General features: G+C 39.6%; 1 protein-coding gene across 1 annotated transcript in view; it reads left to right on the forward strand.

Annotated features, from left to right (window-relative positions):
• The first annotated feature begins 1,019 nt into the window (after positions 1-1,019).
• The window catches only part of AGBL4 (AGBL carboxypeptidase 4), a 1,423,919-nt gene continuing 1,401,361 nt past the window's right edge, over positions 1,020-23,577 (forward strand). The window contains exon 1 of the mRNA XM_064589176.1: positions 1,020-1,192. Within this exon, the coding sequence (XP_064445246.1) occupies positions 1,159-1,192 (34 nt within the window). The 5' untranslated portion in view covers positions 1,020-1,158. The remainder of the gene's footprint in view (positions 1,193-23,577) is intronic.

Raw genomic sequence — 23,577 nt, forward strand, 5'->3', positions numbered from 1 at the left:
AGAATATGTATTGAGCGTCCACTATCTGGTGGGCTAACTTCCTAGAATAAGTTGAAGACCAGCTTGGAGGCTGTGTCCCTATGAGGCATGTAAAGCCATTATCTCTCTTCCTTTCTCTGTGAGTGCCGTGAAGAGAAGGGGCCTACCTAGAATGGCACTTGTTAAAAAATTAAGTGCTCAATAAAACTGGTAGGATGTGCAGGAGTGAACTTAGAAGTCATTTTTCATTCCACAAATATTTACTGAGCCCTTACCTTGTGTCAAGCACTATGCTGTATTATGGAGTATACCTAGATGAAGAGACCGAACCCAGGCAACAGGGAGCTCACCTTACCCTTAAGCAAGGAAGATAGAGTAATAATGCAGAAAGCAGTCAGTATTAGGCCAGGGATGCACAGGGGACTGTGGGAGGACAGAGCAGCTCAGGAAAGAGTAATGTTCTAGCTGGGTCTTAGAAGATAGTGGCGATTCACCACGGAGAGATGGGAAAGGGCATCCTAAGTATACTGAGACATACAGCAGCGAAAGAGAAGCCTTTTCTCGGTTTGGGGGCTGGTGAGGTAGAGGGGCGAGGAGCCTGAGTATGGGGTGGGGTGGGCACAGAATGATTGATTCTTGGTGCGTTTCAGTTGAAGACCTGAGTTACCCAGCACCTCGACCTGGGCCGGGCACGTCAGGGGTAGACGCGTTGGGAAATCAAGAAACCTGTCTCAAGCCCCCCAAATTGAGCGCCAACCACAGAAAGGCCAGCCCATCCAGGTCTGTGGTCAGCAGGAGGACCCCCTCGGCAGCAGGCGAGCGCCACCCCAGCGGACCTGGTCTCCGCTACCCAGAGGCGGATGAGCATGCTCAGTTGACAGGACGCGGCGGCTAGGCGGCGGGGAGAGGTGCGGCGGCGTCCCAGCCCCGCAGGAGCCTAGACCCCATAACGCCGGAGCCGCGGGGGCGGGGCCTCCGACGCACGCTCCCTCCCAGCCCGCCTCCCCACACCCCCCCGCCCTAGCCCCGCGCCGCCTGCTGCACGCGGGCAACCCGTTGCCTTGGCAACCGTCGCGCCGCGTCTTCCTGAGGGAGCTCAGTCAGCCCGCGGATCCCGTCGCACGCTCCCCACTGCCCCGCGATTTTCGCGTGGGCTTAGAGGCGGAGGGACAACAAAAAATGGCGGAGCGGAGCCAGACGGTGCCTGAGACAGGTCTGTGGGGGCGGTCAATCAGGGGGAAGCGCTAAGGCAGCACGGCTGTCCTGGGTCTGAGGGGAGAGGAGACTTGGGCATGGCCCTACTCCTGAGGAGGCGCCCTGTGTGTTTGCGCGGTGGGGCTGTGACCTCGGGGTCAGGGGTCAGGGGAGGTGCTTACCGCTCTGAGTGGCGGGGGCATGGACCTCGGAGTCCCGGCGGCGGCGCAGAGGTGTATGCGGGAGTGTGCACACTCCGGAGTGAGCATGGGCCCAGAAAGGGCTGGGACTCCAGGGAAGACACAGGACTCCAATCCTGAGGGGCACCTGTAATGGTGCTGATCGAAGGAGTAGGCTGAGTCATGGAGAGGGGGTACACAGTCCTGTGGAAACATGAGGGCTCCCTAAAGGGCATGGTTTGGTGGAGAGGGTCACTTATTCTGAGGAGGCAGGTGTGTGTGTGTGGGGGGGGTGTTACTTTAATATCAGGCAGTGCCACGGAAGGGGGGTATACACCAAGTATTTGTGTTTTGGGGGAAGTATAGTGCCTTAGGGTCACCCCTGGCCACGGAGAAAGTATGCAAACCCTCCTGTGGGTCCTTATAAAGACAAGAGGCTTGAGGGGACACCCAGAGCCTCAGTCCTTCAGAACCTTACCAAAGGATGCTGGAACCTGAGTTTGAGTGTATATGGGATCAGTGCTCTTGAAGGTCATTCAGAATCACAAAGGAGTGTATATCCACATATCTGTGGGTGAAAGATAAGTCTTTAAGGTGCAGGGAGACTGCTGGGGAGGGGGTCCCAAGGTCCTATTCCTGAGGGGATCCCGTTGTGGGTTTGACTGGGCTTGGAGAGTAGTGACATAAGTGTCTTACAGGGTCTTAGAAGAGAGCTAAGATTTTCACATTCTTGTGTATGTGGGAGGGAGTTTGTACCTGAAAGGGGTTGGGGACTGAAGAACTGAAGCTTTAAGACAAGTGATATCTGTGTGTGTAGCAAAGCAGTGGCTTTGGGGATATGTGTGGTGGTGAGTGATGGAAGTGATACACACAGACTTGTATACGTGTCCTAATTAGGTATTTTGGTTACAAGAGTGACTCACTTGAATTATCCAGCCCTTGGAGGTGGGGAAGGGGGATAGTGGTTATGCTAAGACCATATAGTGACTGGAACTGAAAGCCGAATAAAGCTTTTGAGGTTCAAGAGATTGTTACCTCTCAAGACCTGCATGATTTCTCTTTCTTTCATGGCAGCTCTGTTTCTTCCACCAAGTAGTTCCTCTATTCTTTTTATAGTTTAAGTTCCTCATAACATTACTTTATTCATTCATCCACTCAAGAAACATTTATTGAGTGCCAACTACATGTCAGGTCCAAGTTAGGCAATGGAAACTCTCTGCTTGCGATTCTCTTACCTTGTTTTTTCTTTTTTCTCCCCCTTCTCCATCCCCCATAGACTTACTGCCTTTATACATATTATACAATTTACTTATTTTTCTTGCTTATTGCCTGTTTTCTTCCATTAGAATATAGGCTCCATGAAGACAAGGGTCTTTGTTGTGTTTAACATTCCCACATGTCTAGAAGCATACATGGTATACAGTAGGTTATTATTAAATATTTATTTAAGGAATAACTGAATGACCTGATAAAGTCTACGGGTTCAAGAAACTTTCTCTGAGGAAGTGATATTTTAGCTGAGATATATTGAGTAAATGAAGAGAAGGACAAAGAGTGATCAAGGCAGAGGGAACCATGTGCAAAGACCCTAAGGTAGGAGGAAACATAATGTATTTAAGGAACTGAAAGGAGACAAATATGGCTGCATGTAGGGCAATAGGAGGAGAAAAGAAACTGAAACAGATCTTGCAGGCCTTGTGTACTATGATACAAATTTTGGTCAAAAAACTTAGGAATAATAGGAAGCCATTGAGGGCTTTTAAGGAGCATGACATGATTAGAATCATGAGGAAAACTATAACAGGTACAAGAGTGGATATAGGTGGACCTTTTAGAAGGTGGCAGTGGAGATTGAGAGAAGGAATTGAGAAATATTTAGGAGATAGAATTAATAGGACTTAGTGAAAGATGGGGAAGAAGGAAAAGGAGGTATCAGGGCATAATTCCAATTTTCTAATTTGTGCATCTGGATAGTTGGTGGTGCACTTACGGAGATAAAGAGCAGTGGAAGGGATCTTGGCTGTGTTTGAGAGGGAAGATCATGAGTTTGGTTTTGGACATATGGAGTCTGAGGTATCATTTAGCCATCCAGGTAAGTGGACGGATTGACAGGGCAGTTGAATGTATAAGAAAAGTCTGAGCCAACATGGAGATAATTACTGAAGTCATAAGTGTGGATGAAATTGCCTAGAGGGAGAGTAGTATGTGGGAGGCAGAGGCTTGGGATTAAGTGTTGAATAGCTGCAATTTATTTCAGTGCTTTCCAAAGAGAATGAGGAGAATGGCCTTGAACAGATTAAATGCTGCCAAATGATATTAAAAGGATGACTGAAAAACTAGATTTAGCAACAGATTTAGCATTATTGGTAACATTGATGAGAGAAAATTGATGAAGGTAGAAGCCAAACCATTTAACTTCCGAATCATTATTAATGGGTGCAGTCTTTGTTTCTTAATTCAGATTCCCAAGAGAGAGAAACTGATTGATATACATCATCTTTCCCACCAGATCATGTCATAGGATTGCAAGTCAGTGTAGGATTGGCTGTTTCTGGATTAGATGTCCAGCTATTGTTGGCTGGAGTCACCTGGTACAAAACGTCCATCTGGTGATTTCTCATCTCAGTAGCAATAGCTAACGTTTATGGAATGTTTATTATGTGCCAGATATTGTGCTAAGTGCTTTATATATTTTAATCTACTTCAGCATCATAACTACATTCTAAAGTATTATCTCTAATATTTGAAGAAGTTTTGGCACAGAGAAGTTAAGCAACTTGCTCAATAACTGCAATTAAGTGTAAGATTGTAGGATTTTGGGGCCTATTTTAACATTATCCAGATTCATTATTTGGCTTTCTGTTTGTATTGCAACATACTACATATTGAAGAAATAATAGCCATGATGAAAATTCCTGCCCCACAGGAAATGTTATTCTAAGGTAAGCATATGTTAGCAAGGTGATGTGGAAAGAACTGAGATTCAGATCTTTGTTTAAAACCTGGTTCTATACCTTATTAGATGAGGACCAGGGACTCAAATTTTCTGTTCTAAAGTTCCCCCATCTCTAAAATGGGAATCGTATTTACAGGATAGGTGTGAATCGTATTTACAGGATAGGTGTGAATAGTAGAGGTAATATATCTGAAGTGCCCAATAAATGCTATTTCCTTAGTGCCTCTGAAGCTTGAATATAGAAAATTAAGATGTATTATCTATACTTTACATATAGAAACAAGCTTTAAACATACAGTGGTGAATTTAAGACAGTCTTTTTTTTTTTCCCCGCCATTGGTTTAATTTATTTGCTATCGGAAGAAAGGCAGACACCAAGTTTAGGAGAATGTGGAATTGTTACCTGAACTAAGTGTCATGGGATATGTCCCTATATGAGGTAGATTTTGAGAAATTTCTTAGAGATGTGAAGGGACAGTTAAACTTTTGTTTTTTTTCAAGCATGCAGATAGCTCTGTAAGAAGGTCAGAATTGCAAAAGGAAGTTTCTTTTAAATAATGTACTTTAAAATGAGGACGAGAAAAAAATGAGGACAAGAATGTTAGAATTTCTCTTCTCCAACAATTTGACTATGAAAAATAATAATAAAAAAGAATCCTTGTAGTTAATTAAATGTAGGAGTATTAGTCTCAGGCTAGATTGCACCTGTTTCAATTTCTCAGACTCTTCTCCTTCCTTTCCAACTATCATAAAAGAAAGCTTTTGTTTGAATTACTGGTAAAATTGCTTTCCTGTATTGCCAAGTTTGTTACTTTTGTGGAAGTCCATACTGACCAGAAATTTTAGAATGATGCGGTCTCTTAAAATGGCCTGTATCTTGATCACTTTCTCTGTAAAATTGAGTCTTTTTTTAAAAAAGTAATTTTACGGTATCTGAAATCATCTATAGACAGAATCTTGAAATTTTAAAAAGCCTTAGAAATAAGAATAATATTTTCTATCTTCTGTTAGTAGTTGGACAAAAATAAAGTCTATTTGCAAATTGGGGATAGTAACATCTACTTTTCAGGTAAGAATTAGAGATAGGTTTGGAAAACGTGTAGTGTCTTACACCCTGCTACCCCCAAAGAAATGGTAGCTTAATTGGTATATACGTGTGTGTGTGTGTGTGTGTGTGTCTTTTCCTAAAGGCTTACTAGTAAAATCACCTTTTGGAGATGAGGAAATCCAGGTCTACAATCCCTTATTTGCAGCCTTGGATGCAAATATATTTCAGAATTCAGATTTTTTTGGGGTTGTGGAAAAGTAATACAGCATATGAACTGTTGATTACATAATATCTCCTTGGGATATGGGAAAGTAGCTTGTAATCAAACAACATTAATATCATATTCACACTAAATGAATAAGTTATAAATAGATTCATGTCAGTTTAAGTTAAGTTTTGCCAACAAATTAGTTTTGGCACCAAACCTATGAAAAAATATTTGGTTTTTAGAGATTGATGGATTTTGGAATTGTGGAAAAGGGAATGTGGACTTATGTAATTTTTTCCCTTTTTAGAAATATTTTTAAAACTTTAATTTTTTTGGTCACCTATATATTTTCTGTAACCTCAGTAAGTATAGCTTTATTAAAGTACAGTATTGGGACAGAAAGTACCTTTTGTTTCCATGATGCTTATATGCTTGTTTCTTCTAAGGAGCTCTGAATGTTGCATTTGGCTTTAGTTTCAGTATCATGGCTCAGTGTCACTTTCAATGAGAGATACTAGAGAAATTTATGTATTAAGAAGGTCAGAAGGATGTCATTATTTTGCATACATATTTTTAGCAAAGTCCCAGCTTTGTCTTTGGGTCATTTAAGAACAGCACAGTCTTATATGAGTGTCAGAATATTTTTATTAGTTGTTAAATTTCAGCAATGGAGTAGGTGTTAATTTAGTATTGATTTAAGAAAAATTTTCATCTTTAGCTGAATTTGATTTTTCTGATTATAAGATATTATTGTAAGTGTGAAAGCTTGCAATAATAATTCATTGATGTTACTCACCATATGGGAATATGATAATTTTTACTTTTTGTATTTTGCATTTATTTAATGGGACTCATAAAAGAAATTTCTTTTTTTTCAAACTCTAAAGAAAGATGTTTTTATTTGTCATATATTTTTGAGAACTATCGATTGTGAACATTTGAGTCTCTGAACAGGTTTTCAGAATAATGTAATTGCATGTCAACTGAAGAAAAACAAAACAAGCAAACACAAAAAGGCTCCTATAATTTTATATAGGATTAAAAACTTTTTTTAAAAAAGATTTTATTTACTTATTTGACAGAGAGAGAGAGAAGGAGAAAGAACACAAGTAGGCAAAGGGTCAGGCAGAGGAAGACTGAGAAGCAGGCTCCCCACTGAGCAGAGAGCCTGATGCTGGGCTAGGACCCTGGGATCATGACCTGAGCCAAAGGCAAATGCTTAACTGACTGAGCCACCCAGGTGCCCCTAGGATTAAAAGCTTTTGTATAGAATTGGAAATTCCTAAATAAAGACTTTCAACAATGTTACAAAAAAAATCTCTGAGTTTTGGTGGAAGAAATGGGGAAAATAATCTGCCGTCAATTACAGTTTGCTGCATTTTTTCAGGAATTTTAGAAGTCACTAATTGTAATATATTAATCTCTGTGTCATGGCTTTGTGAAAGAAATCACTATGTTGTGGACTGTGTTATTCATTTTTAGAATTATTTATTTAAAAATATGTGTTGAGAGGTGCCTGGGTGGCTCAGTCAGTTAAGCATCCAACTCTTGATTTTGGCTCAGATCATGATCTCAGATTGTGAAACTGAGCCCCGCATCGGGCTCTGCACTGGGTGTGGAGCCTGCTTAAGATTCTCTCTCTCCCTCTCCCACTGCTCCCCCCTCCCCTGCAATGCACACAGGTACTCTCTCTCTCCCCCTGAAAAAACCTTTAAAAATATGTGTTGAATACTTATTATGTGCCAGGCATTGTGTCCAACTTTGGAAATTCAGAGATGTATTAGACAAAGTCCCTGCCTTCAAGGAGCTTCAATCATAGTGGAGGAGGAATAGAGTTAGAAAATTACCATCCAGTCAATGAAAAGAGTTGTACACAGGATTCTGAGGCTAGAGAATAGTTCTCTGACAGCCTGGGGGTGGTGGTAAGAGTAGTTCAGTAAAGCTACTTGGAGGAAGGACACATGAATTGAGTCTTGAATAATAAGAAATTAGCCCAGTGAGGGGCACCTGGGTGGCTCAGATGGTTAAGCGTCTGCCTTTGGCTCAGGTCATGATCCCAGGGTACTGGGATCGAGCCCCACATCGGGCTCCTGGCTCAGTGGGGAGTCTGCTTCTCCCTCTCCCTCTGCTTCTCCCACTGCTCATGCTCTCTCTCTATATATATCTCTGTGTCTCAAATGAATAAATAAAATCTTAAAAAAAAAAAAGAAATTAACCCAGTGACGGTTGTAGGCAGAAGAACTGGGAATAGAGAGGAGGAATGGAGGGCAGAGAGAGCAACATATACCCAGGAAAGTTGTGTGGTGAGAGAATGAAGCTTATTAAGAACATTGCTAGTATTGCTCATCTATTAACAGAGCTAAAGACTGTATTTCTTTTTATTTTTTTCCTTCTATTGGTTCTTAAACATTTCTGGGGTGAGAGATCTCTTTGGGTATGTTATGAAAAGACAATGAATTCTTTCTCATGAAAATGCATGCTGTGTACAGTCATATGAAAATTTGAAAATAATTTTACCAGGTAATGTCCATCTTCCAAATCTTCTATTTGTTAGTAATGGAGGATTACATTTCAGTTAGTAATAGAGGTTACATTTAAGAATCTGAAATCTTCAAAGTAGGAATACTGAGGTGGAAGGGGTTGATCTAATAACATCTCTGTTAGAGCAGGTCCAAAGCAAATGCTGGTTCCTAAAATTATTTGGTCATCAGTTTTCTTATACTTGTACCTTCTTAGTAGTTTACTTTCTCATTTTGCCTCATAATAGACCTAAAAAAAGACTCCAGGTTTACATAGATGTATTCAAGAGAGATTAAGTGATTAGTTCAGGCTTCTGTGGCTAGAAACCAGGTATTTCTGATTCCAAAGTTCAGATTCTTTCCATTTTTGCTCTCCTAAGTAGAAAAGACATGTATAAGATTAGAACATATGGTAAGGGAAATGTGAATTTTTTTCTTTATATTGACTATTAAAAGGTAAGTGACTTAACCAGAGTCCCACAACTAGGGAAAAGAGGAGCCAGAACTGTAACCTAAATTTCCTTATTCCCATTCAGTACATAATATACTGCCCTAAAATGGAGAGATTTAAATAACCAGGTCTTATAGTAATGGCCTTTAAAAGCAAAGTTAGTGAGGTTCTTGGGTGGCTCAGTCAGTTGAGCATCTGACTCTTGGTATTAGCTCAGGTCAGGATCTCACGATTGTGGGATTGCGGAGTCTGCTTTAGATCTTTCTCCCTCTCCCTCTGCCCCTACCTGCTTACACACACTCTCTCTCTCAAATAAATAAACAAAATCTTAAAAAAAAAAAAAAGCAAAGTTAGTTATTTCAGTAAGCCAGTCTTTTGTCATTTGCAGAGTACCTCCCTTCTTTTAGGCACCTTACATATATCTTGTTTAATTCTCACAGAATTACTGCAAGGGGGTATAATTATCTCCATTTTACATATGAGAAAATTAAGGTTCAGAAATATTAAGTGGTGAAGCTAAGGCTACACAACACATAAGTAGTAGGACTTGAACTACAACCCAAGTCTGTCTGGCTCTATGTCCATACTGGTGAGACAACTCCACTCTGCCTCCTGGCTTTATTTAACCTGGATATAAAATGAATGCCTTTGCTGATGGGAAGGGATGGCACATAGTAGAACTTAAAATAACTCAAAATTTTCTTTTGTTATTGAGTTACTGAGGAAGAGGTAATGCATACCTTAATTTTCAGACAACAAAAAATGCACATCTATTTCTGATTACTGTAATCCAGTAATTAGAAATAAGGGGTTAATGAAGTTTCTTATCTTAGGCATCTCTATGCACTCATTGAGTTAGTTAGTGCTGAATAGTAGGGACTAAAATAGCAATTAGCATGTGCTTGCTATAGTAGGCATTCAATAAATATTTGTGTACTAAATGAGTGGAAACATTTTTTAATCCATAAATTTTAGGTTTAAATATTTGAACTTAGGCTATTGGAAGCTGAGGATGTTAACACAAATGAAGGGAAAAATGGAGAAACTTTTGACATTTCACAAACAAAATGTCCTAGTTGAATAGGACTTAAACACAATATATAGGGAATGGAGCAGCTCATTTAAAACCTCATTTGGGAGACTTCTGGGGAAGATGGCACAGTAGGAGGACCGTAAGCTCACTTCAGCCCACAGATGCAACTAGATAACATGCATATGAGTTTAAATAACCCAGGAAACAACTGAAGCCTGGCGGAACAGACTTCTCAGAGCTAAGTGTAGAGAAGAGTCCAAATGAAAGAAGGTTGGAAGAGTAGAGACATGGTTGGGAGCTAAATGGACTACAGGAGGAAAGAAGGGAAGGATGCTGCAGATGCAGGGAGGGGAAAGAGATCCTCAGACCATACTCCAGGGATGAAGAACCTGCATGGGGAAGATGAATCCCCATAACACTTGGCTTTAAAACCAGAGGGGCCAAATTTCATGGATTCTTATGATCGGTGGGGCTTAACACCTGGAACTTTAAAGGTCAGTGGGCTCAGCTTTGGGAGAGCCAGGAGGGCTAGAGGAAACTGAGTCCCCACCCTTAAAGAGAGAGCAGAACATACAGCCCCTTAGAGATACATACAGCTTAGAAGCAGCAATTTGAAAAAATGCATGGGGTATCTGGGAGAGAGATTCATTAAATAATCTCAGACCATGTGCTGGAGGGGCAGGAATCACTGGGAGACTTATATAAGAACAAAGGAGCTGGTGTGTGCCGTTTCCCATTTCCCTGCCTCCCAGACTAGACATGGACAAAAGGAACCAGCATGGAACCATCATTCTCTATCTAACTTGCTAATGGCATGCCCTGCCCCTGAGTTCTCCTGCAGACACGCCCCCCCTCAAGCCAGGCCTTGGTTCCAGGTCTCCTCCCATAGAAGACCCACACAAACCTCATAAACACCATGTGCATCACCACCTCCAACCTTGCCTACCTTGGTCCCCAGTGGCTGTAGGTCCCTTCCCACAGTAGACTGGTGGTACGACCTTGCTGGCACAGTGTGCCCCACTACTGTATTCTCCTGTGGACTTGCTCCCTTCAATATGCCCTTGGCTTGAGTCCATCCAGAGTGGTGCAACAAGCCTGGCAATGTGCAAGAGCCTGACGGGGGCTAGCACCACAGCAAAGTGACTCTTGCCCTGGGGAGAGGGGAAGATAACCACACACACCAGTCTGACTGTGGCCCCCACAGTGGGCTGGGGGCAGACATTTGGTCTGAGAGCTGGCCGTGCCTACTAGTGAAAGCTTCTCAGGGAACAACACAGGGAACATGACCTATAATTCAGTGCTACTGCATCTTGCAAATGCCTGGTTTGATTCGACTCAAGCGTTAAGGTGGCCCCACTAACAACACAGGGACCTGCTAAAAACACAGGGACCAAACCCTGCCCACAAAAGGCAAAGAGAGCCATTGCAGATGACTGGACCAAAGACAATCATAGCTCAGCCACAATAGCAGGGTACATGCAGTAGACATAGGAGACAACTGTGAGCACCAAGTTCTGGTGAACAGGGGATACTGCATTGCAGGGCACTACAGGACCTCTTCTTCATAAGGCCACTATTTTCTTTTTCTTTTTTTTTTTTTTCTTAAAGATTTTATTTATTTGACAGAGAGAGACACAGCGAGAGAGAGAGAACACAAACAGGGGGAGTGGGAGAGGGAGAGGGAGAAGCAGGCCTCCCCCCGAGCAGGGAGCCTGATGTGGGACTTGATCCCAGGACTCTGGGATCATGACCCGAGCCGAAGGCAGACGCTCAACCGACTGAGCCACCCAGGCACCCCAGGCCACTATTTTTAAGCAGGAGACATAGCTGACTTTTCTAACACATAGAAACAGACACAGAGAGTTAAACAAAATGTGACTTTCCTAACACATAGAAACAGACACAGAGAGTTAGACAAAAATGAAGAGACAGGGCAGTATGTCCCAAATGAAAGAACAGGTCAAAATCACAGCAAGAGACCTAAACCAAATGGAGATAAGTAATATGCCTGATTGAAAATTTAAATTAACAGTCTTACTGGATTTGGGAAGAGTGGAGGAGTTCAGTGAGACCCTTAACAAAGAGATAGAAAGCATAAAAAAGAACCAATTAGAGATGAAGAACTCAATAACTGAAATTAAAACTGACACTAGATGGAATAAATAGTAGACTAGAGGAAGCAAAAGAATGGTCAGTGACTTGGAGGACAGGGTATTGGAAAGCAGTCAAGCTCAACAGGAGAGAGGAAAAAATAACAAAAATGAAAATAGACTCAGAGAACTGAGTGACGCCATCAAGCATAATAACACTTGCATTATAGGGATCCCCAAAAGAGAAAAGAGTAACGGGGCAGAAGATTTATTTGAAGATATAATAATGGAAAACTTCCCAAATCTGGGGAAGTAAACAGAAATTCAGATCCAGGAGGTGCAGAGAGCCACCAACAAAAGCAGGCCAAGGAGGTCCACACCAAGACATATAGTAATTAAAGTGGCAAAAAGTAGTGATAAAGAGAGAATTTTAAAAGCAGCAAGACAAAACGTACATACAGCGAAAATTGCATAAGGCTATCAGCTGTTTTTGTTTTTTTTTTTGTCAGAAACTTTGCAGGCCAGAAGGTAGTGGCATGATATATTGAAAATGCCGAAAGAAAAAATCTGCAGCCTAGAATACTCTATCCAGCAACGCTATCATTTAGAATAGGAGAGATAAAAAGTTTCCCAGACAAAAGTTAAAGGAATTCATCACCATTAAACCAGCTCTACAAGAAATGTTAAAGGGGACTCTTTGAGTGGAAAGGAAAGACCAGGGGTAAGGAAAGGAAAGGAATGGAAAGTAGGAATAAGAAAAGTAGGAAGCACAAAAGCAATAAAATTAAGTATATCTATAAAAATCAGTCAAGGGATTCAGAATATAAAGGGATACCAAGTATATGACACCATATACTGAAAATGAGGGGGAAAGGAGTAAAGAGTGTCCAAATATAAGTGACTATCAGCTTAATATTAGACTGCTATTTGCAGAAGATGTTATATACAAATGTAATGGTAACCACAAATCAAAAACCAGTAATAGATATGCAAAACATAAAGAGAAAGTAATCCAAGTGTGTCATTAAAGAAAGGCACCACACTGTGAGATGAGAGAACAAGAGAACAAAGAAACAGAGAAGTACAAAAAGAAGCACAAAACAAATAACAAAATGGCAATAAGTACATACCTATCAATAATTATTTTAAATGTAAATGGACTAAGTGTTCCAATCAAAAGACATAGGATGACGGGTGACAAAATGGAGAAAAAAGCTAGACCCATCATATGCTGCCTACAAGACTCACTTCAGACCTAAAGACAGATGCAGATTGAAAGTGAAGGAATGGAAAAGCATTTATCATGCAAATGGAAGTGAAAAAGAAAGCTGAAGTAGCAATACTTATATCAGAAAAAATATAAAGGAAAGACTGTAACAAGAGACAAAGAAGGACACTATATAATCATAAAGAGAACAACCTAACAAGAAGAACAATTGTAAGTATATATGTACCCAACATGGGAGCACACAAATACGTAAGGTAAGTAATAACAAACATAAAAGAAGTAATTGGTAGTAATACAATAATAGTAGGGGACTTTAATATACTACTTACATCAATGGATAGATCATCCAAACAGAAAATCAAAAAAGAAACCATGGCTTTGAATGACACATTGGACCAGAAGTATCTAGCAGATATATTCAGAACATTTCATCCCAAAACAGCAGAATACACATTCTTTTCAAATGCACATGGGACATTCTCCAGAATAGATCACATATTAGGCTACACAACAAGTCTCAACAAATTCAAAAATATCTTAGTCATACCATGCATTTTTTCTGACATCGACGCTGTGAAACTAGAAATCAAACACAAGAAAAAAAATCTGGAAAGAAAACAAATACTTGGAAGTTAAATAACATGCTACTAAACAATAAATGGGTCAACCAAGAAATCAAAGAACCAAAAAAATACATGGAGACAAATGAAAATGAAAACACAATGGTCCAAAATCTTTGGGATACAGCAAAAGTGGTTCTAAGAGGGGAGTTTATAGCAATACAAACCTACCTCAAGAAGCAAGAAAAGTCTCAAATAAACAACCTAATCTTATACTTAAAGGTCTAGAATAAGATCAAACAAAACCGAAATCTAGCAGAAGGAAGGAAATAATAAAGATCAGAGCAGAAATAAATGATATGGAAACTAAAAAAACAATAGAACAGATCGATGAAACCAGGAACTGGTTCTTTGAAAAGATCAACAAAATCGTTGAGCCATTAGCTGGATTCATCCAAAAAAAAAAAAAGAGGACTGAAATAAACAAAACAGGAAATGAAAGAGGAGAAATAATAACTGACATCACAGAAATACAAAGGATTATAAGAGAATATTATGGAAAATTAATGCCAACAAATTAGGCAGCCTAGAAGAAATGGATAAAAACCTAGAAACATATAACCTCCCAAAACTGAATGAGAAAGAAATAGAACATTTGAACAGACTGATTACCAGCTGTGAAATGGAATCAGTAATCAAAAATCTCCCAACATACAGAAGTCCAGGACCAGAAGTCTTCACAGGCAAATTCTACCAAGCATTTAAAGAGTTAATACCTATTCTTCTCACACTATTCCAAAAAATAGAAGAGGAGGAAAAGCTTCCAAGTTCATTTTGTGAGGTCAGCAATACCCTGATCCCAAACCAGATAAAGACACTACAAAAAAGAGAACTACAGGCCAGTATCTCTTATGAACATAGATGCAAAAATCCTGAACAAAATATTAGCAAACTGAATCCAACAATACATTAAAATCTCATTCATCACAATCAAGTGGCATTTATTCCTGGGATGGAAGGGTGGTTCATTATTTCACAAATCAATCAATGTGATACATCACATCAATAAGAGAAAGGATAAAACTGTATGATTATTTGAATAGATGTAGAAAAAACATTTGACGAAGTACAACATCCATTTATGATAAAAACCCTCAACAAGTAGGTTTAGAGGGAATATACCTCAATGTAATAAAGGCCCTATATGAAAAATTCAGTTAACGTCATAACTCAGTGGGGAAAAACTGAGAGCTTTTCCCTCTAAGGCCAGGAACAAGACAAGAATGTCCACTCTCACCAATTTTATTCAACATAGTGCTGGAATTTCTACCCATAGCAGTCACATGAGACCAAGGAATAAAAATCATCCAAACTGGTAAGAAAGAAGTAAAACTTTCCCTGTTTGCAGATGACGTGGTATTATATATAAAGAAAGCCTTAAAGTCTCCACCAAAAAACATCAAGAACTGATAAATGGATTCAGTAAGGTCACAGAATACAAAGTCATGTACAGAAATGTGTTGCATTACTATACACTAATAATCAAGTAGCAGAAACAGAAATTAAGAAAGAAATCCCATTTACAATTGTACTAAATATAATAAAATACCTAGGAATAAACTTAACCAAAGAGGGGAAAGACCTGTTCTCTGAGAAGTATAGAGCATTGATGAAAGAAATTGAAGATGACTCAATGGAAAGATAGTCCATGCTCATGGATTGGAAGAACAAATATTGTTAAAATGTCTATATTACCGAAGGTGATCTATAGATTAAATGCAATCCCCATGAAAAGAACAACAGCATTTTTCACAGAACTAGAACCAACAATCCTAAAATTTGTATGGAACCACATAAGACCCTGAATAGCCAAAGCAGTCTTGAAAAATGAAAACAAAACTGGAGGTAACACAATCTCAGATACCAAGATATAGTACGAAGCTGTAGTCATCAAAACAGTATTGTACTGGCACAAAAATAGACACATAGATTAATGGAACACAATAGAGAGCCCAGGTATAAGCCCACGATTATATAGTCAATTTTTGATAGATGAGGCAAGAATATGCAATGGGACAAAGACAGTCTCTTTAACAAATTGTGTTGGGAAAACTTGACAGCAACATGCAAAAGAATGAAACTGGACCACTTTCTCACACTATACACAAAAAATAAACTGAAAATGGATTAAAGTCTTAAATGTGAGATGTGAAATCATAGAAATCCTAGAAGAGAGCATGGGAAGTACTTTCTCTAACATTGGCTGTAGCAACATCTTTCTAGATATGTCTCTTCAGGCAAGGGAAGCAAAATCCAAAGCAAACTATTGGGACTACGTCAAAATAAAAAGCTTCTGTACAGCGAAGTAAACAATTAACAAAACTAAAAGACAACCTACTGAATGGGGGAAGATATTTGCCTTGTCATTTGTATGTCATTTATATCCAATAAAAGGTTAGTATAAGGGACGCCTGGGTGGCTCAGTTGGTTAAGCGTCTGCCTTTAGCTCAGATCATGATCCCAGGGTCCTGGGATCGAGTCCCGCATTGGGCTCCCTGCTCCGCGGGGAGCCTGCTTGTCCCTCTGTCTCTGCCTCTCTCTCTCTCTGTCTCTCATGAATAAGTAAATAAAATCTTAAAAAAATGTATATATATATAAAGAACTTGTACCTCTGAAACAAATAATACATTATATGTTAAAAAAAAAAAAGAAGATAGTAGGAAGGGAAAAATGAAGGGGGGGACATCAGAGGGGGAGATGAACCATGGGAGACTATGGACTCTGAGAAACAAACTGGGGGTTCTAGAGGGGAGGGGGGTGGGGGGATGGGTTGGCCTGGTGATGGGTATTAAAGAGGGCCCGTATTGAATGGAGCACTGGGTGTTATACGCAAATAATGAATCATGGAACACTGCATCAAAAACTAATGATGTAATGTATGGTGATTAACATAACATAAAAAAAAAAAAAGAACTGATACAACTCAACACCAAAAAACCAAAACATCCAATTAAAAAATAGGCAGATGACATGGACAGAAATTTTTCCAAAAAAGACATAAAGATGGTCAACAGACACATGAAAAGATGCTCAATATCACTCATCAGAGAAATATAAATGAAAATTACAGGGAGATATCATGTCACACCTGTCAGAAAGGCTAAAATAAAAAATATAAGAAACAAGTGATGGTGAGGATGTGGAGAAAAACCCCTGTGCACTGTTGGTGGGAATGCAAACTGGTACAGCCACTGTGGAAAACAGCATGGAGTTTCCTCAAAAAATTAAAAATAGAACTACCATATGATCCAGTAATTTCACTACCAGGTATTTTACCAAAGAATACCAAAACACTAATTTAAAAGATATATGCAATTTATTTACAAATAAATTATTTGTAATAACCAAGATATGGAAGCAACCCAAGTGTCCATCAGTAGATGAGCACATAAAGAAGATGTAGTATATATACACAGTGGAACATTACTCAGCTATTAAAATGAAATCTTTCCATTTGCAACAACATGGATGGATCTAGAGGGTATACTGCTAAGTGAAATAAGTCATTCTATGAAAGACAAATATATGATTTTACCCATATGTGGAATTTATGAAATAAACAATTGAGCAAGGAAAAAAAGACAAACCAAAAAACAGGCTCTTAATTATAGAGAACAAACTGATGGGGAGGTTGGCAGGGTGATGGTGAAATAGGTGAAGGGGATTAATATTACACTTACTGTGATGAGCGCTGAGTAATGTATAGAATTGTTGTTTAAAGATTTTATTAGAGAGAGAAAGAAAGAGAGTATGAGCGGGGGTGGGGGAGGGCAGAAGGAGGAGAAGCAGAATCCCACAAAGCAGAGAGCCTGACTTGGGGCTCGATCCCAGGACCCCAGGATCATGACCTGAGCCGAAAGCAGTCACTTAACCGACTGAGCCACCCAGGTGCCCCATAGAATTGTTGAATCACTATATTGTACATTTGAAACTAATATAGCACTATATAATTCCAGTTAACTATACTGGAATTAAATTAAAATTAAAAAAACCTGTAAAACCTCATTTGGCGGTATCTGTCTCTTCATGCAGCATGACATAGTAAATAAGAGTATAGGTTTTGGAATTAAGCAGATAAAAATTAAAATTCTAACTGCTCCTTAGTGTGTTATAGTCCTTCTTTGAGTCTCAGTTTTATTCATCTTTAAATTGGTGATACTAATGCTTTACTCAATAGTGTTGTGAGGGTGTATGTAATAATACCTCTGATAGAGTAGTAATCCTCTTAACCCACTCACTGGATTAATTGATGCTTTCCATTTTCATGAGATATGCCGCTTCATATATGTTTAGAGAGCCTTTCTGATGTATTGGAAGAGTGCAATGTATTGATGGGACATGAGTCCTCGTGTCATAAGTATATTATGAAACTTTAAATAATTTTAATTAAAATTGGAAATACCTTCCAAAGCAATAATACTCTAACTTTTCATCTTACTAATATCATTACCCGTGTAGCACATCAGGAATAGCAATGCTTATGAGAAATGTGAGTAACACTTTTGGAACCTGATAAAAATTGTTTTGAATTTTCTTATAAAAGACTTGAAAGGGCTCATCTAAGTTTAGGTTTATTGGTATTGTGGGGCCTTTGATGTAAAGATCAACATCACTCATATTATGGAACTGGATGAAGAATGAAATGATTTAATAAAGGGGTTGGATCATATTTATTATTTTCCCTGAGGAGCCTGGATCTTTTATTTCAATTTAATATAAATTACATGTAGTCAAGGATTCAACTTCATGAGAGCAACTTCTCCCTATATTCTGAGGAGGGAATTATGATCTTTTTATTAATTCCTAGAAGCTGATTTAATAAGGTCCTAAGAAAGAGGAATTTTCCTTCCTTTGTATCAGTATTTGCCAGAGTTGGGACTAGTTTTAAATGGGTCCTGGGATCGAGCCCCAAATTGTATTATACTGATTATATAATTTCTTTATTGTGAGATTTTTATATTGTGACTAGATTAGTATTTTTTAATTGAATTACTTCAATTAAGGGTATCAATAGATAATTTTGGTATTGTATATATTTTTAACTGAAATCTGGTATGAAAGTGGTATGTTCTGAGACAATGGGTGCTGTAGCTAATTAGTGAACCAGATTATCCCAGGGATCAAATGTTTTTGGTGGGGGAGGGGAGGGAGAAATTTTGCTTTGTCATTTGTACATCCTTACTTTCAAAATGGTTTGAATCTGGCAAAGAGTTGTTCTCAGCAAAGTTTATATTGAAGTGCATGTCATCCTGATGAAATGAAGTAAGTAAAATTTTTTTCAGTTATCTAATTTAATGCTGTTTCTCATTTATGTTATCAAAGGTTGCCAACGAGAACACATTACACACTTAAAACTAAGAATGGGTTTTCTTGTTATTAGAGTAACAAAAGAATCATTTTCCTGTTCCTGTCTGTTCAGAGCAATACATACTTTGAAAGTTTAGAATTTTCAGTCAAATTGGTTTTCAAAAACAAGGTTAAGTACTGTCAAGGGAAGATGAATTCCTTTTGTTTCTGTGCTAGTGATGTAAATGTTCTCATATTGCTGATTATGATTTTTTCAAGCTTTTTATCTTTTTATGTACTAATCCATTATCTTTTTTTTAAAGAAACTAAAACAGTAAAATCTATAAGCTTTTCATCTTTAAGAGCTTTTCTGATTTTCCTGCTACAGTGTTTGTCTACCCTTATCTTGCTCCAGTTAAGTAGAAGAGATTGTCCTACTGAATAAATCTTAGATCATTGGTTCCTTCTTTCTTCCATTTTTAAATCATTCTCTCCTTTTTTTTGTTAATTGGTTTTTGATAATGACTATCTGGCAGGGCAGTATAAGTCTGGTTCTCAGGTGTTTCAGGTCTAAAATGGATCTGCTGCATACTATTCCCAGTTACTTTGAATGTTATGAATATTTAGTGCTAAAGAAAAGAAATAGGGGTGCCTGGGTGGCTCAGTTGGTCAAGCATCTGCCTTCGGCTTAGGTCATGATCCTGCGGTCCTGGGATCGAGCCCCGCATTGGACTCCCTGCTCCGTGGGGAGCCTGCTTCTCCCTCTCCCTCTGCCTGCTACTCCCCCTGCTTGTGCTCTTTCTGTCAAATAAATAAATATTAAAAAAAATAAAGAAAAGAAATAGACTAGGAATTCTATTTTAATTTATTTATTTTTAGAAGATTTTATTTATTTATTTGACACAGAGAGAGCACAAGTAGGGGGAGCAGCAGGCAGAGGGAGAGGGAGAAGCAGACTCCCTGTGGAGCAGGAAGCCTGATGCAGGGCTTGATCCCAGGACCCTGGGATCATGACCTGAGCTGAAGGCAGATGCTTAACCAACTGAGCCACCTAGGTGCCCCAAAAGGCTAGGAAATTTAGTTAAAAAAATACTTAAGGAGGACTTAAGATGGCAGAGAAGTAGGAGGACTCTAAACTTTCCTCATCCCTTGAACACAGCTAGATAAATATTAAAATCATTTTGAACACCCAATAAATCAATCTGAGGCCTGAGAGAATAAAATTGTACAACTAGAGGTACCAAAATGGCCACCTTGTGGAAGGTAGGAGCTGGCGAGAGTTGATTTGGAGGAGAGGAGAAGAGAACTGTGGGTCCTGCAGAGAGGAAGGAGCCCTGATCATGGAGAGAGGAGTGAGAGAGAGAGGGAGAGACAGAGAGAAAGAGTGTAAGTGCACAGGGGATTGCACAAGGAAAACTCTTCCCTGAAACCACTGACTGGGAAAAAGAGAGGAGCTGACCACTGCAAGTTTTTATAAGCTGTGGAGCACAAAGTCTGCAGCTTTGGAGGTCTGTGCCATCACCAGGTTTATGCCTGGTAGGCTGGGTGGTGCTCCAGTGGGGAAGGAGGGCGGAGACCCGGGAGCAGGCAGCATAGTCTGAGGATCCACTGGGCTGCCAGGGAGAAACAGTTCCCCTCCTTGGAGTGCATTTGGGAGTGGTGGCATGGCCTCTCTAGGGACAAAAGACCCAGCAGGTGCCATTGAGCTTCCCCATTCACTAGCATAGAAACAGAGAGACCAGCTGAGGGCAGCAAACCTTGGTACTGGGTTTGGCTGTGCTGTACTTTAAACTCCAAACTGCTGCACAATTGGGCAACCAATTTCTGGGACAAATTGGTAAACGGCAAAAGCTCAGTGAGACACTCCCCCAGAAAACCAGCATGGGTTCATGCCATGGGATCTCTAAAATTGGGAGTTTTGAAATTTAGTCATGAGCCTGAGATAAAACACAGGAGTATTGTGCCACCTGGCAGGTGGACAGCTCAGGTGCAGGCAGGGTGAAGACAGGGATATGGCAGAAGCCGGGCACTCAAGAGGGGTGAGGGGTGATTGTTTGCTCTTCTGTGAGGGATTTGCTGAAGAATGGTGGCTGCAAACTTCCCACTCCAGGGATGAGAGAGCTAGTCAATGCCATCTTCTCTGCCTGCTCTGCCCCGCCCCCTCGCCCCCTGCCCTCTATCAACACTGACTGACCTCAGTGAGCAAACATCTCCACCCAGTGGAGGCTAGAGCTACTTACACCAAGTCCCATAGGGCCCCTTCCCCCACACCCCCAACCTGCAGGTGCATCCACTAGGGCAAGTACACCTGAGATTCAGTGCATCAGGCCACATGCTGAGAAGAACAGCAGAAACCCCCTTGCATGCAGCAAGTCTACTGATTATAGAGTGCTCCAAAGCTTCAGCTCTAGGGGAAATAGGATCTAGCTTCCTTCCCCACCCCCACCCCCCTGCCCTGGATCGAGCTTCTTTTAACAAGTAGACCAAAACACATATAGAATCCAGCTTCCCATTTTTGTTTTTTGTTTTTTTTTTGGACTCTTTCTTAATATAGCTATTATTCTCAGGAGCAGGAATATAACAGGCTTTCCTAACAAAAAAACTGTGACCCAAACAAAATGACAAGACAGAAGAATTCAGCCCAAGGGAAAGAACAGGAAGAAGTCATGGCCAGGGATTTAATCAATACAGATACAAGTATGATGTCTGAACCAGAATTTAAAACAATAATAATAAGGACATTAGCTGGGCTTGAGAAAAAAATAGAAGATTGTAGAGAATCCCTTACTGCAGAGATAAAAGAGCTAAAGACCAGTCAGGCCAAATAAAAAAATGCTGTAATCGAGATGCAAAAGTGAATAGATGCAGTGACAGTGAGGATGGATAAAGCAGAGTAATGAACCAGTGATATAGAAGATAAAATTTTAGAAAATAATGAAGTTGAATAGAAAAGGGAAAGAAAATTTTGGTGTATGAATGTAGACGTAGGGAACTCAGTGAATCTTTTTTTTTTTTTTAAAAGATTTTATTTATTTATTTGACAGAGAGAGACACAGTGAGAGAGGGTACATAAACAGGGGGAGTGGGAGAAGGAGAAGCAGGCTTTCCACTGATCAAGGAGCCTGATGTGGGACTCGATCCCAGGACCCTGGGATCATGACCTGAGCCAAAGGCAGACACTTAACAACTGAGCCACCCAGGCGTCCCTCAGTGAATCTTTATAGTGTAATAACATTTGTATCATAGGTGTCCCAGAAGATGAAGAGAAAGGAAAGGGAGAAGAAAGTTTATCTGAGCAAATTAGAGCTGAAAACTTCTTAATCTGGGGTAGGAAACAGACATCAAAATCCAAGAAGTACAGAGAACTCCATTAAATCCAACAAAAGCTGGTCATCACCAAGACATATTATAGTTAAATTCACAAATACACAGACATGGAAATAATCCTGAAAACAGCAAGGGAAAAAACATCCTTAACCCTCAAGGGAAGACACAGATCAGGTTCACAGCAAAACTGTCCACAGAAACTCTGCAGGCCAAAAACAAATGGCATGATATATTCAATATGGTGAATGGGAAAAACATGCAGACATGAATACTTTATCCAGCAAGGCTGTCATTCAGAACAGGAGAGATAAAGAGTTTCCCAGACAAAGAAAAACTAAATGAGTTTGTTACCACTGAACCAGCCCTGCAGGAAATATTAAAGGGGACTCTGAGTGGAGGAAAAAAAAGACCAAAAGCAACAAAGACTAGAAAAGAATAGAGAACATCACCAGAAACACCAAATTTACAGATAACCCAATGGCACTTAATTAATATCTATCAATAATTACTCTGAATGTAATTGGCCTAAATGCTCCAATCAAAAGACATAGGATATTAGAATGGTTAAAAAAAACAAAAACAAGACCCATCTCTATGCTGCCTACAAGAGACTCATTTTAGACCTAAAGACATCTGCAGATTGACAGTGAGGTGGTAGAAAACCATCTATAATGCTAATGGATGCCAAAAGAAAGGTGCAGTAGCCATACTTGTATCAGACAAAGATGGTAACAAGAGATGAAGAGGGCATTATATCATAATTAAAGGGTCTAACCATCAAAAAGATCTAACAATTGTAAATATTTATGTCCCCAATTTGGGAGCACCCAAATATATCAATCAATTAATAACAAACATAAAGAAGCTTGACAATAATATGATAGTAGTAGGGGACTTTAATACCCTACTTACAGCAATGGACAGATCATCTAAGCAGAAAATCAACAAGGAAACAATGGCTTTGAATGACACTGTACCAGATGGATTTAACAGATATACTCAGAACATTATTCTAAAGCAGTAGAATGCACATTCTTTTTGAGTACACAAGGAACATTCTCCAGAATAGACCACATACTGGGTCATAAATCAGTCCTTAACAAGTACAAAAAGACTGAGATCATATCATGCATATTTTCAGACCACAGTGCTATGAAATTTGAAGTCAACCACAAGAAAAAATTTGGAAAGACCACAAATACATGGAGATTAAAGAATATCCTACCAAAGAATGAATGAGTTAATCAGGAAATTAAGAAATAAAAAAAATACTTGGAAGCAAGTGAAAATGAAAACATGACAGTCCAAAGCCTTTGTGTGCCCCAAAGGTGGTCCTAAGAGGAAGTATTTTGCAATACAGGCCTACCTCAAGAAGAAAGAAAAGTCTCAAATATACAACCTAACCTAACACCTAAAGGAGCCAGAAAAGGAAGAGCAACTAATGCCTAAAGCCAGCAGA

The sequence above is a fragment of the Mirounga angustirostris genome, unplaced genomic scaffold, assembly GCF_029215605.1.
Source record: "Mirounga angustirostris isolate CCGP_5_RB_7025 unplaced genomic scaffold, mMirAng1.0.hap1 SCAF_4, whole genome shotgun sequence".
Classification (NCBI taxonomy): Eukaryota; Metazoa; Chordata; class Mammalia; order Carnivora; family Phocidae; genus Mirounga; species Mirounga angustirostris.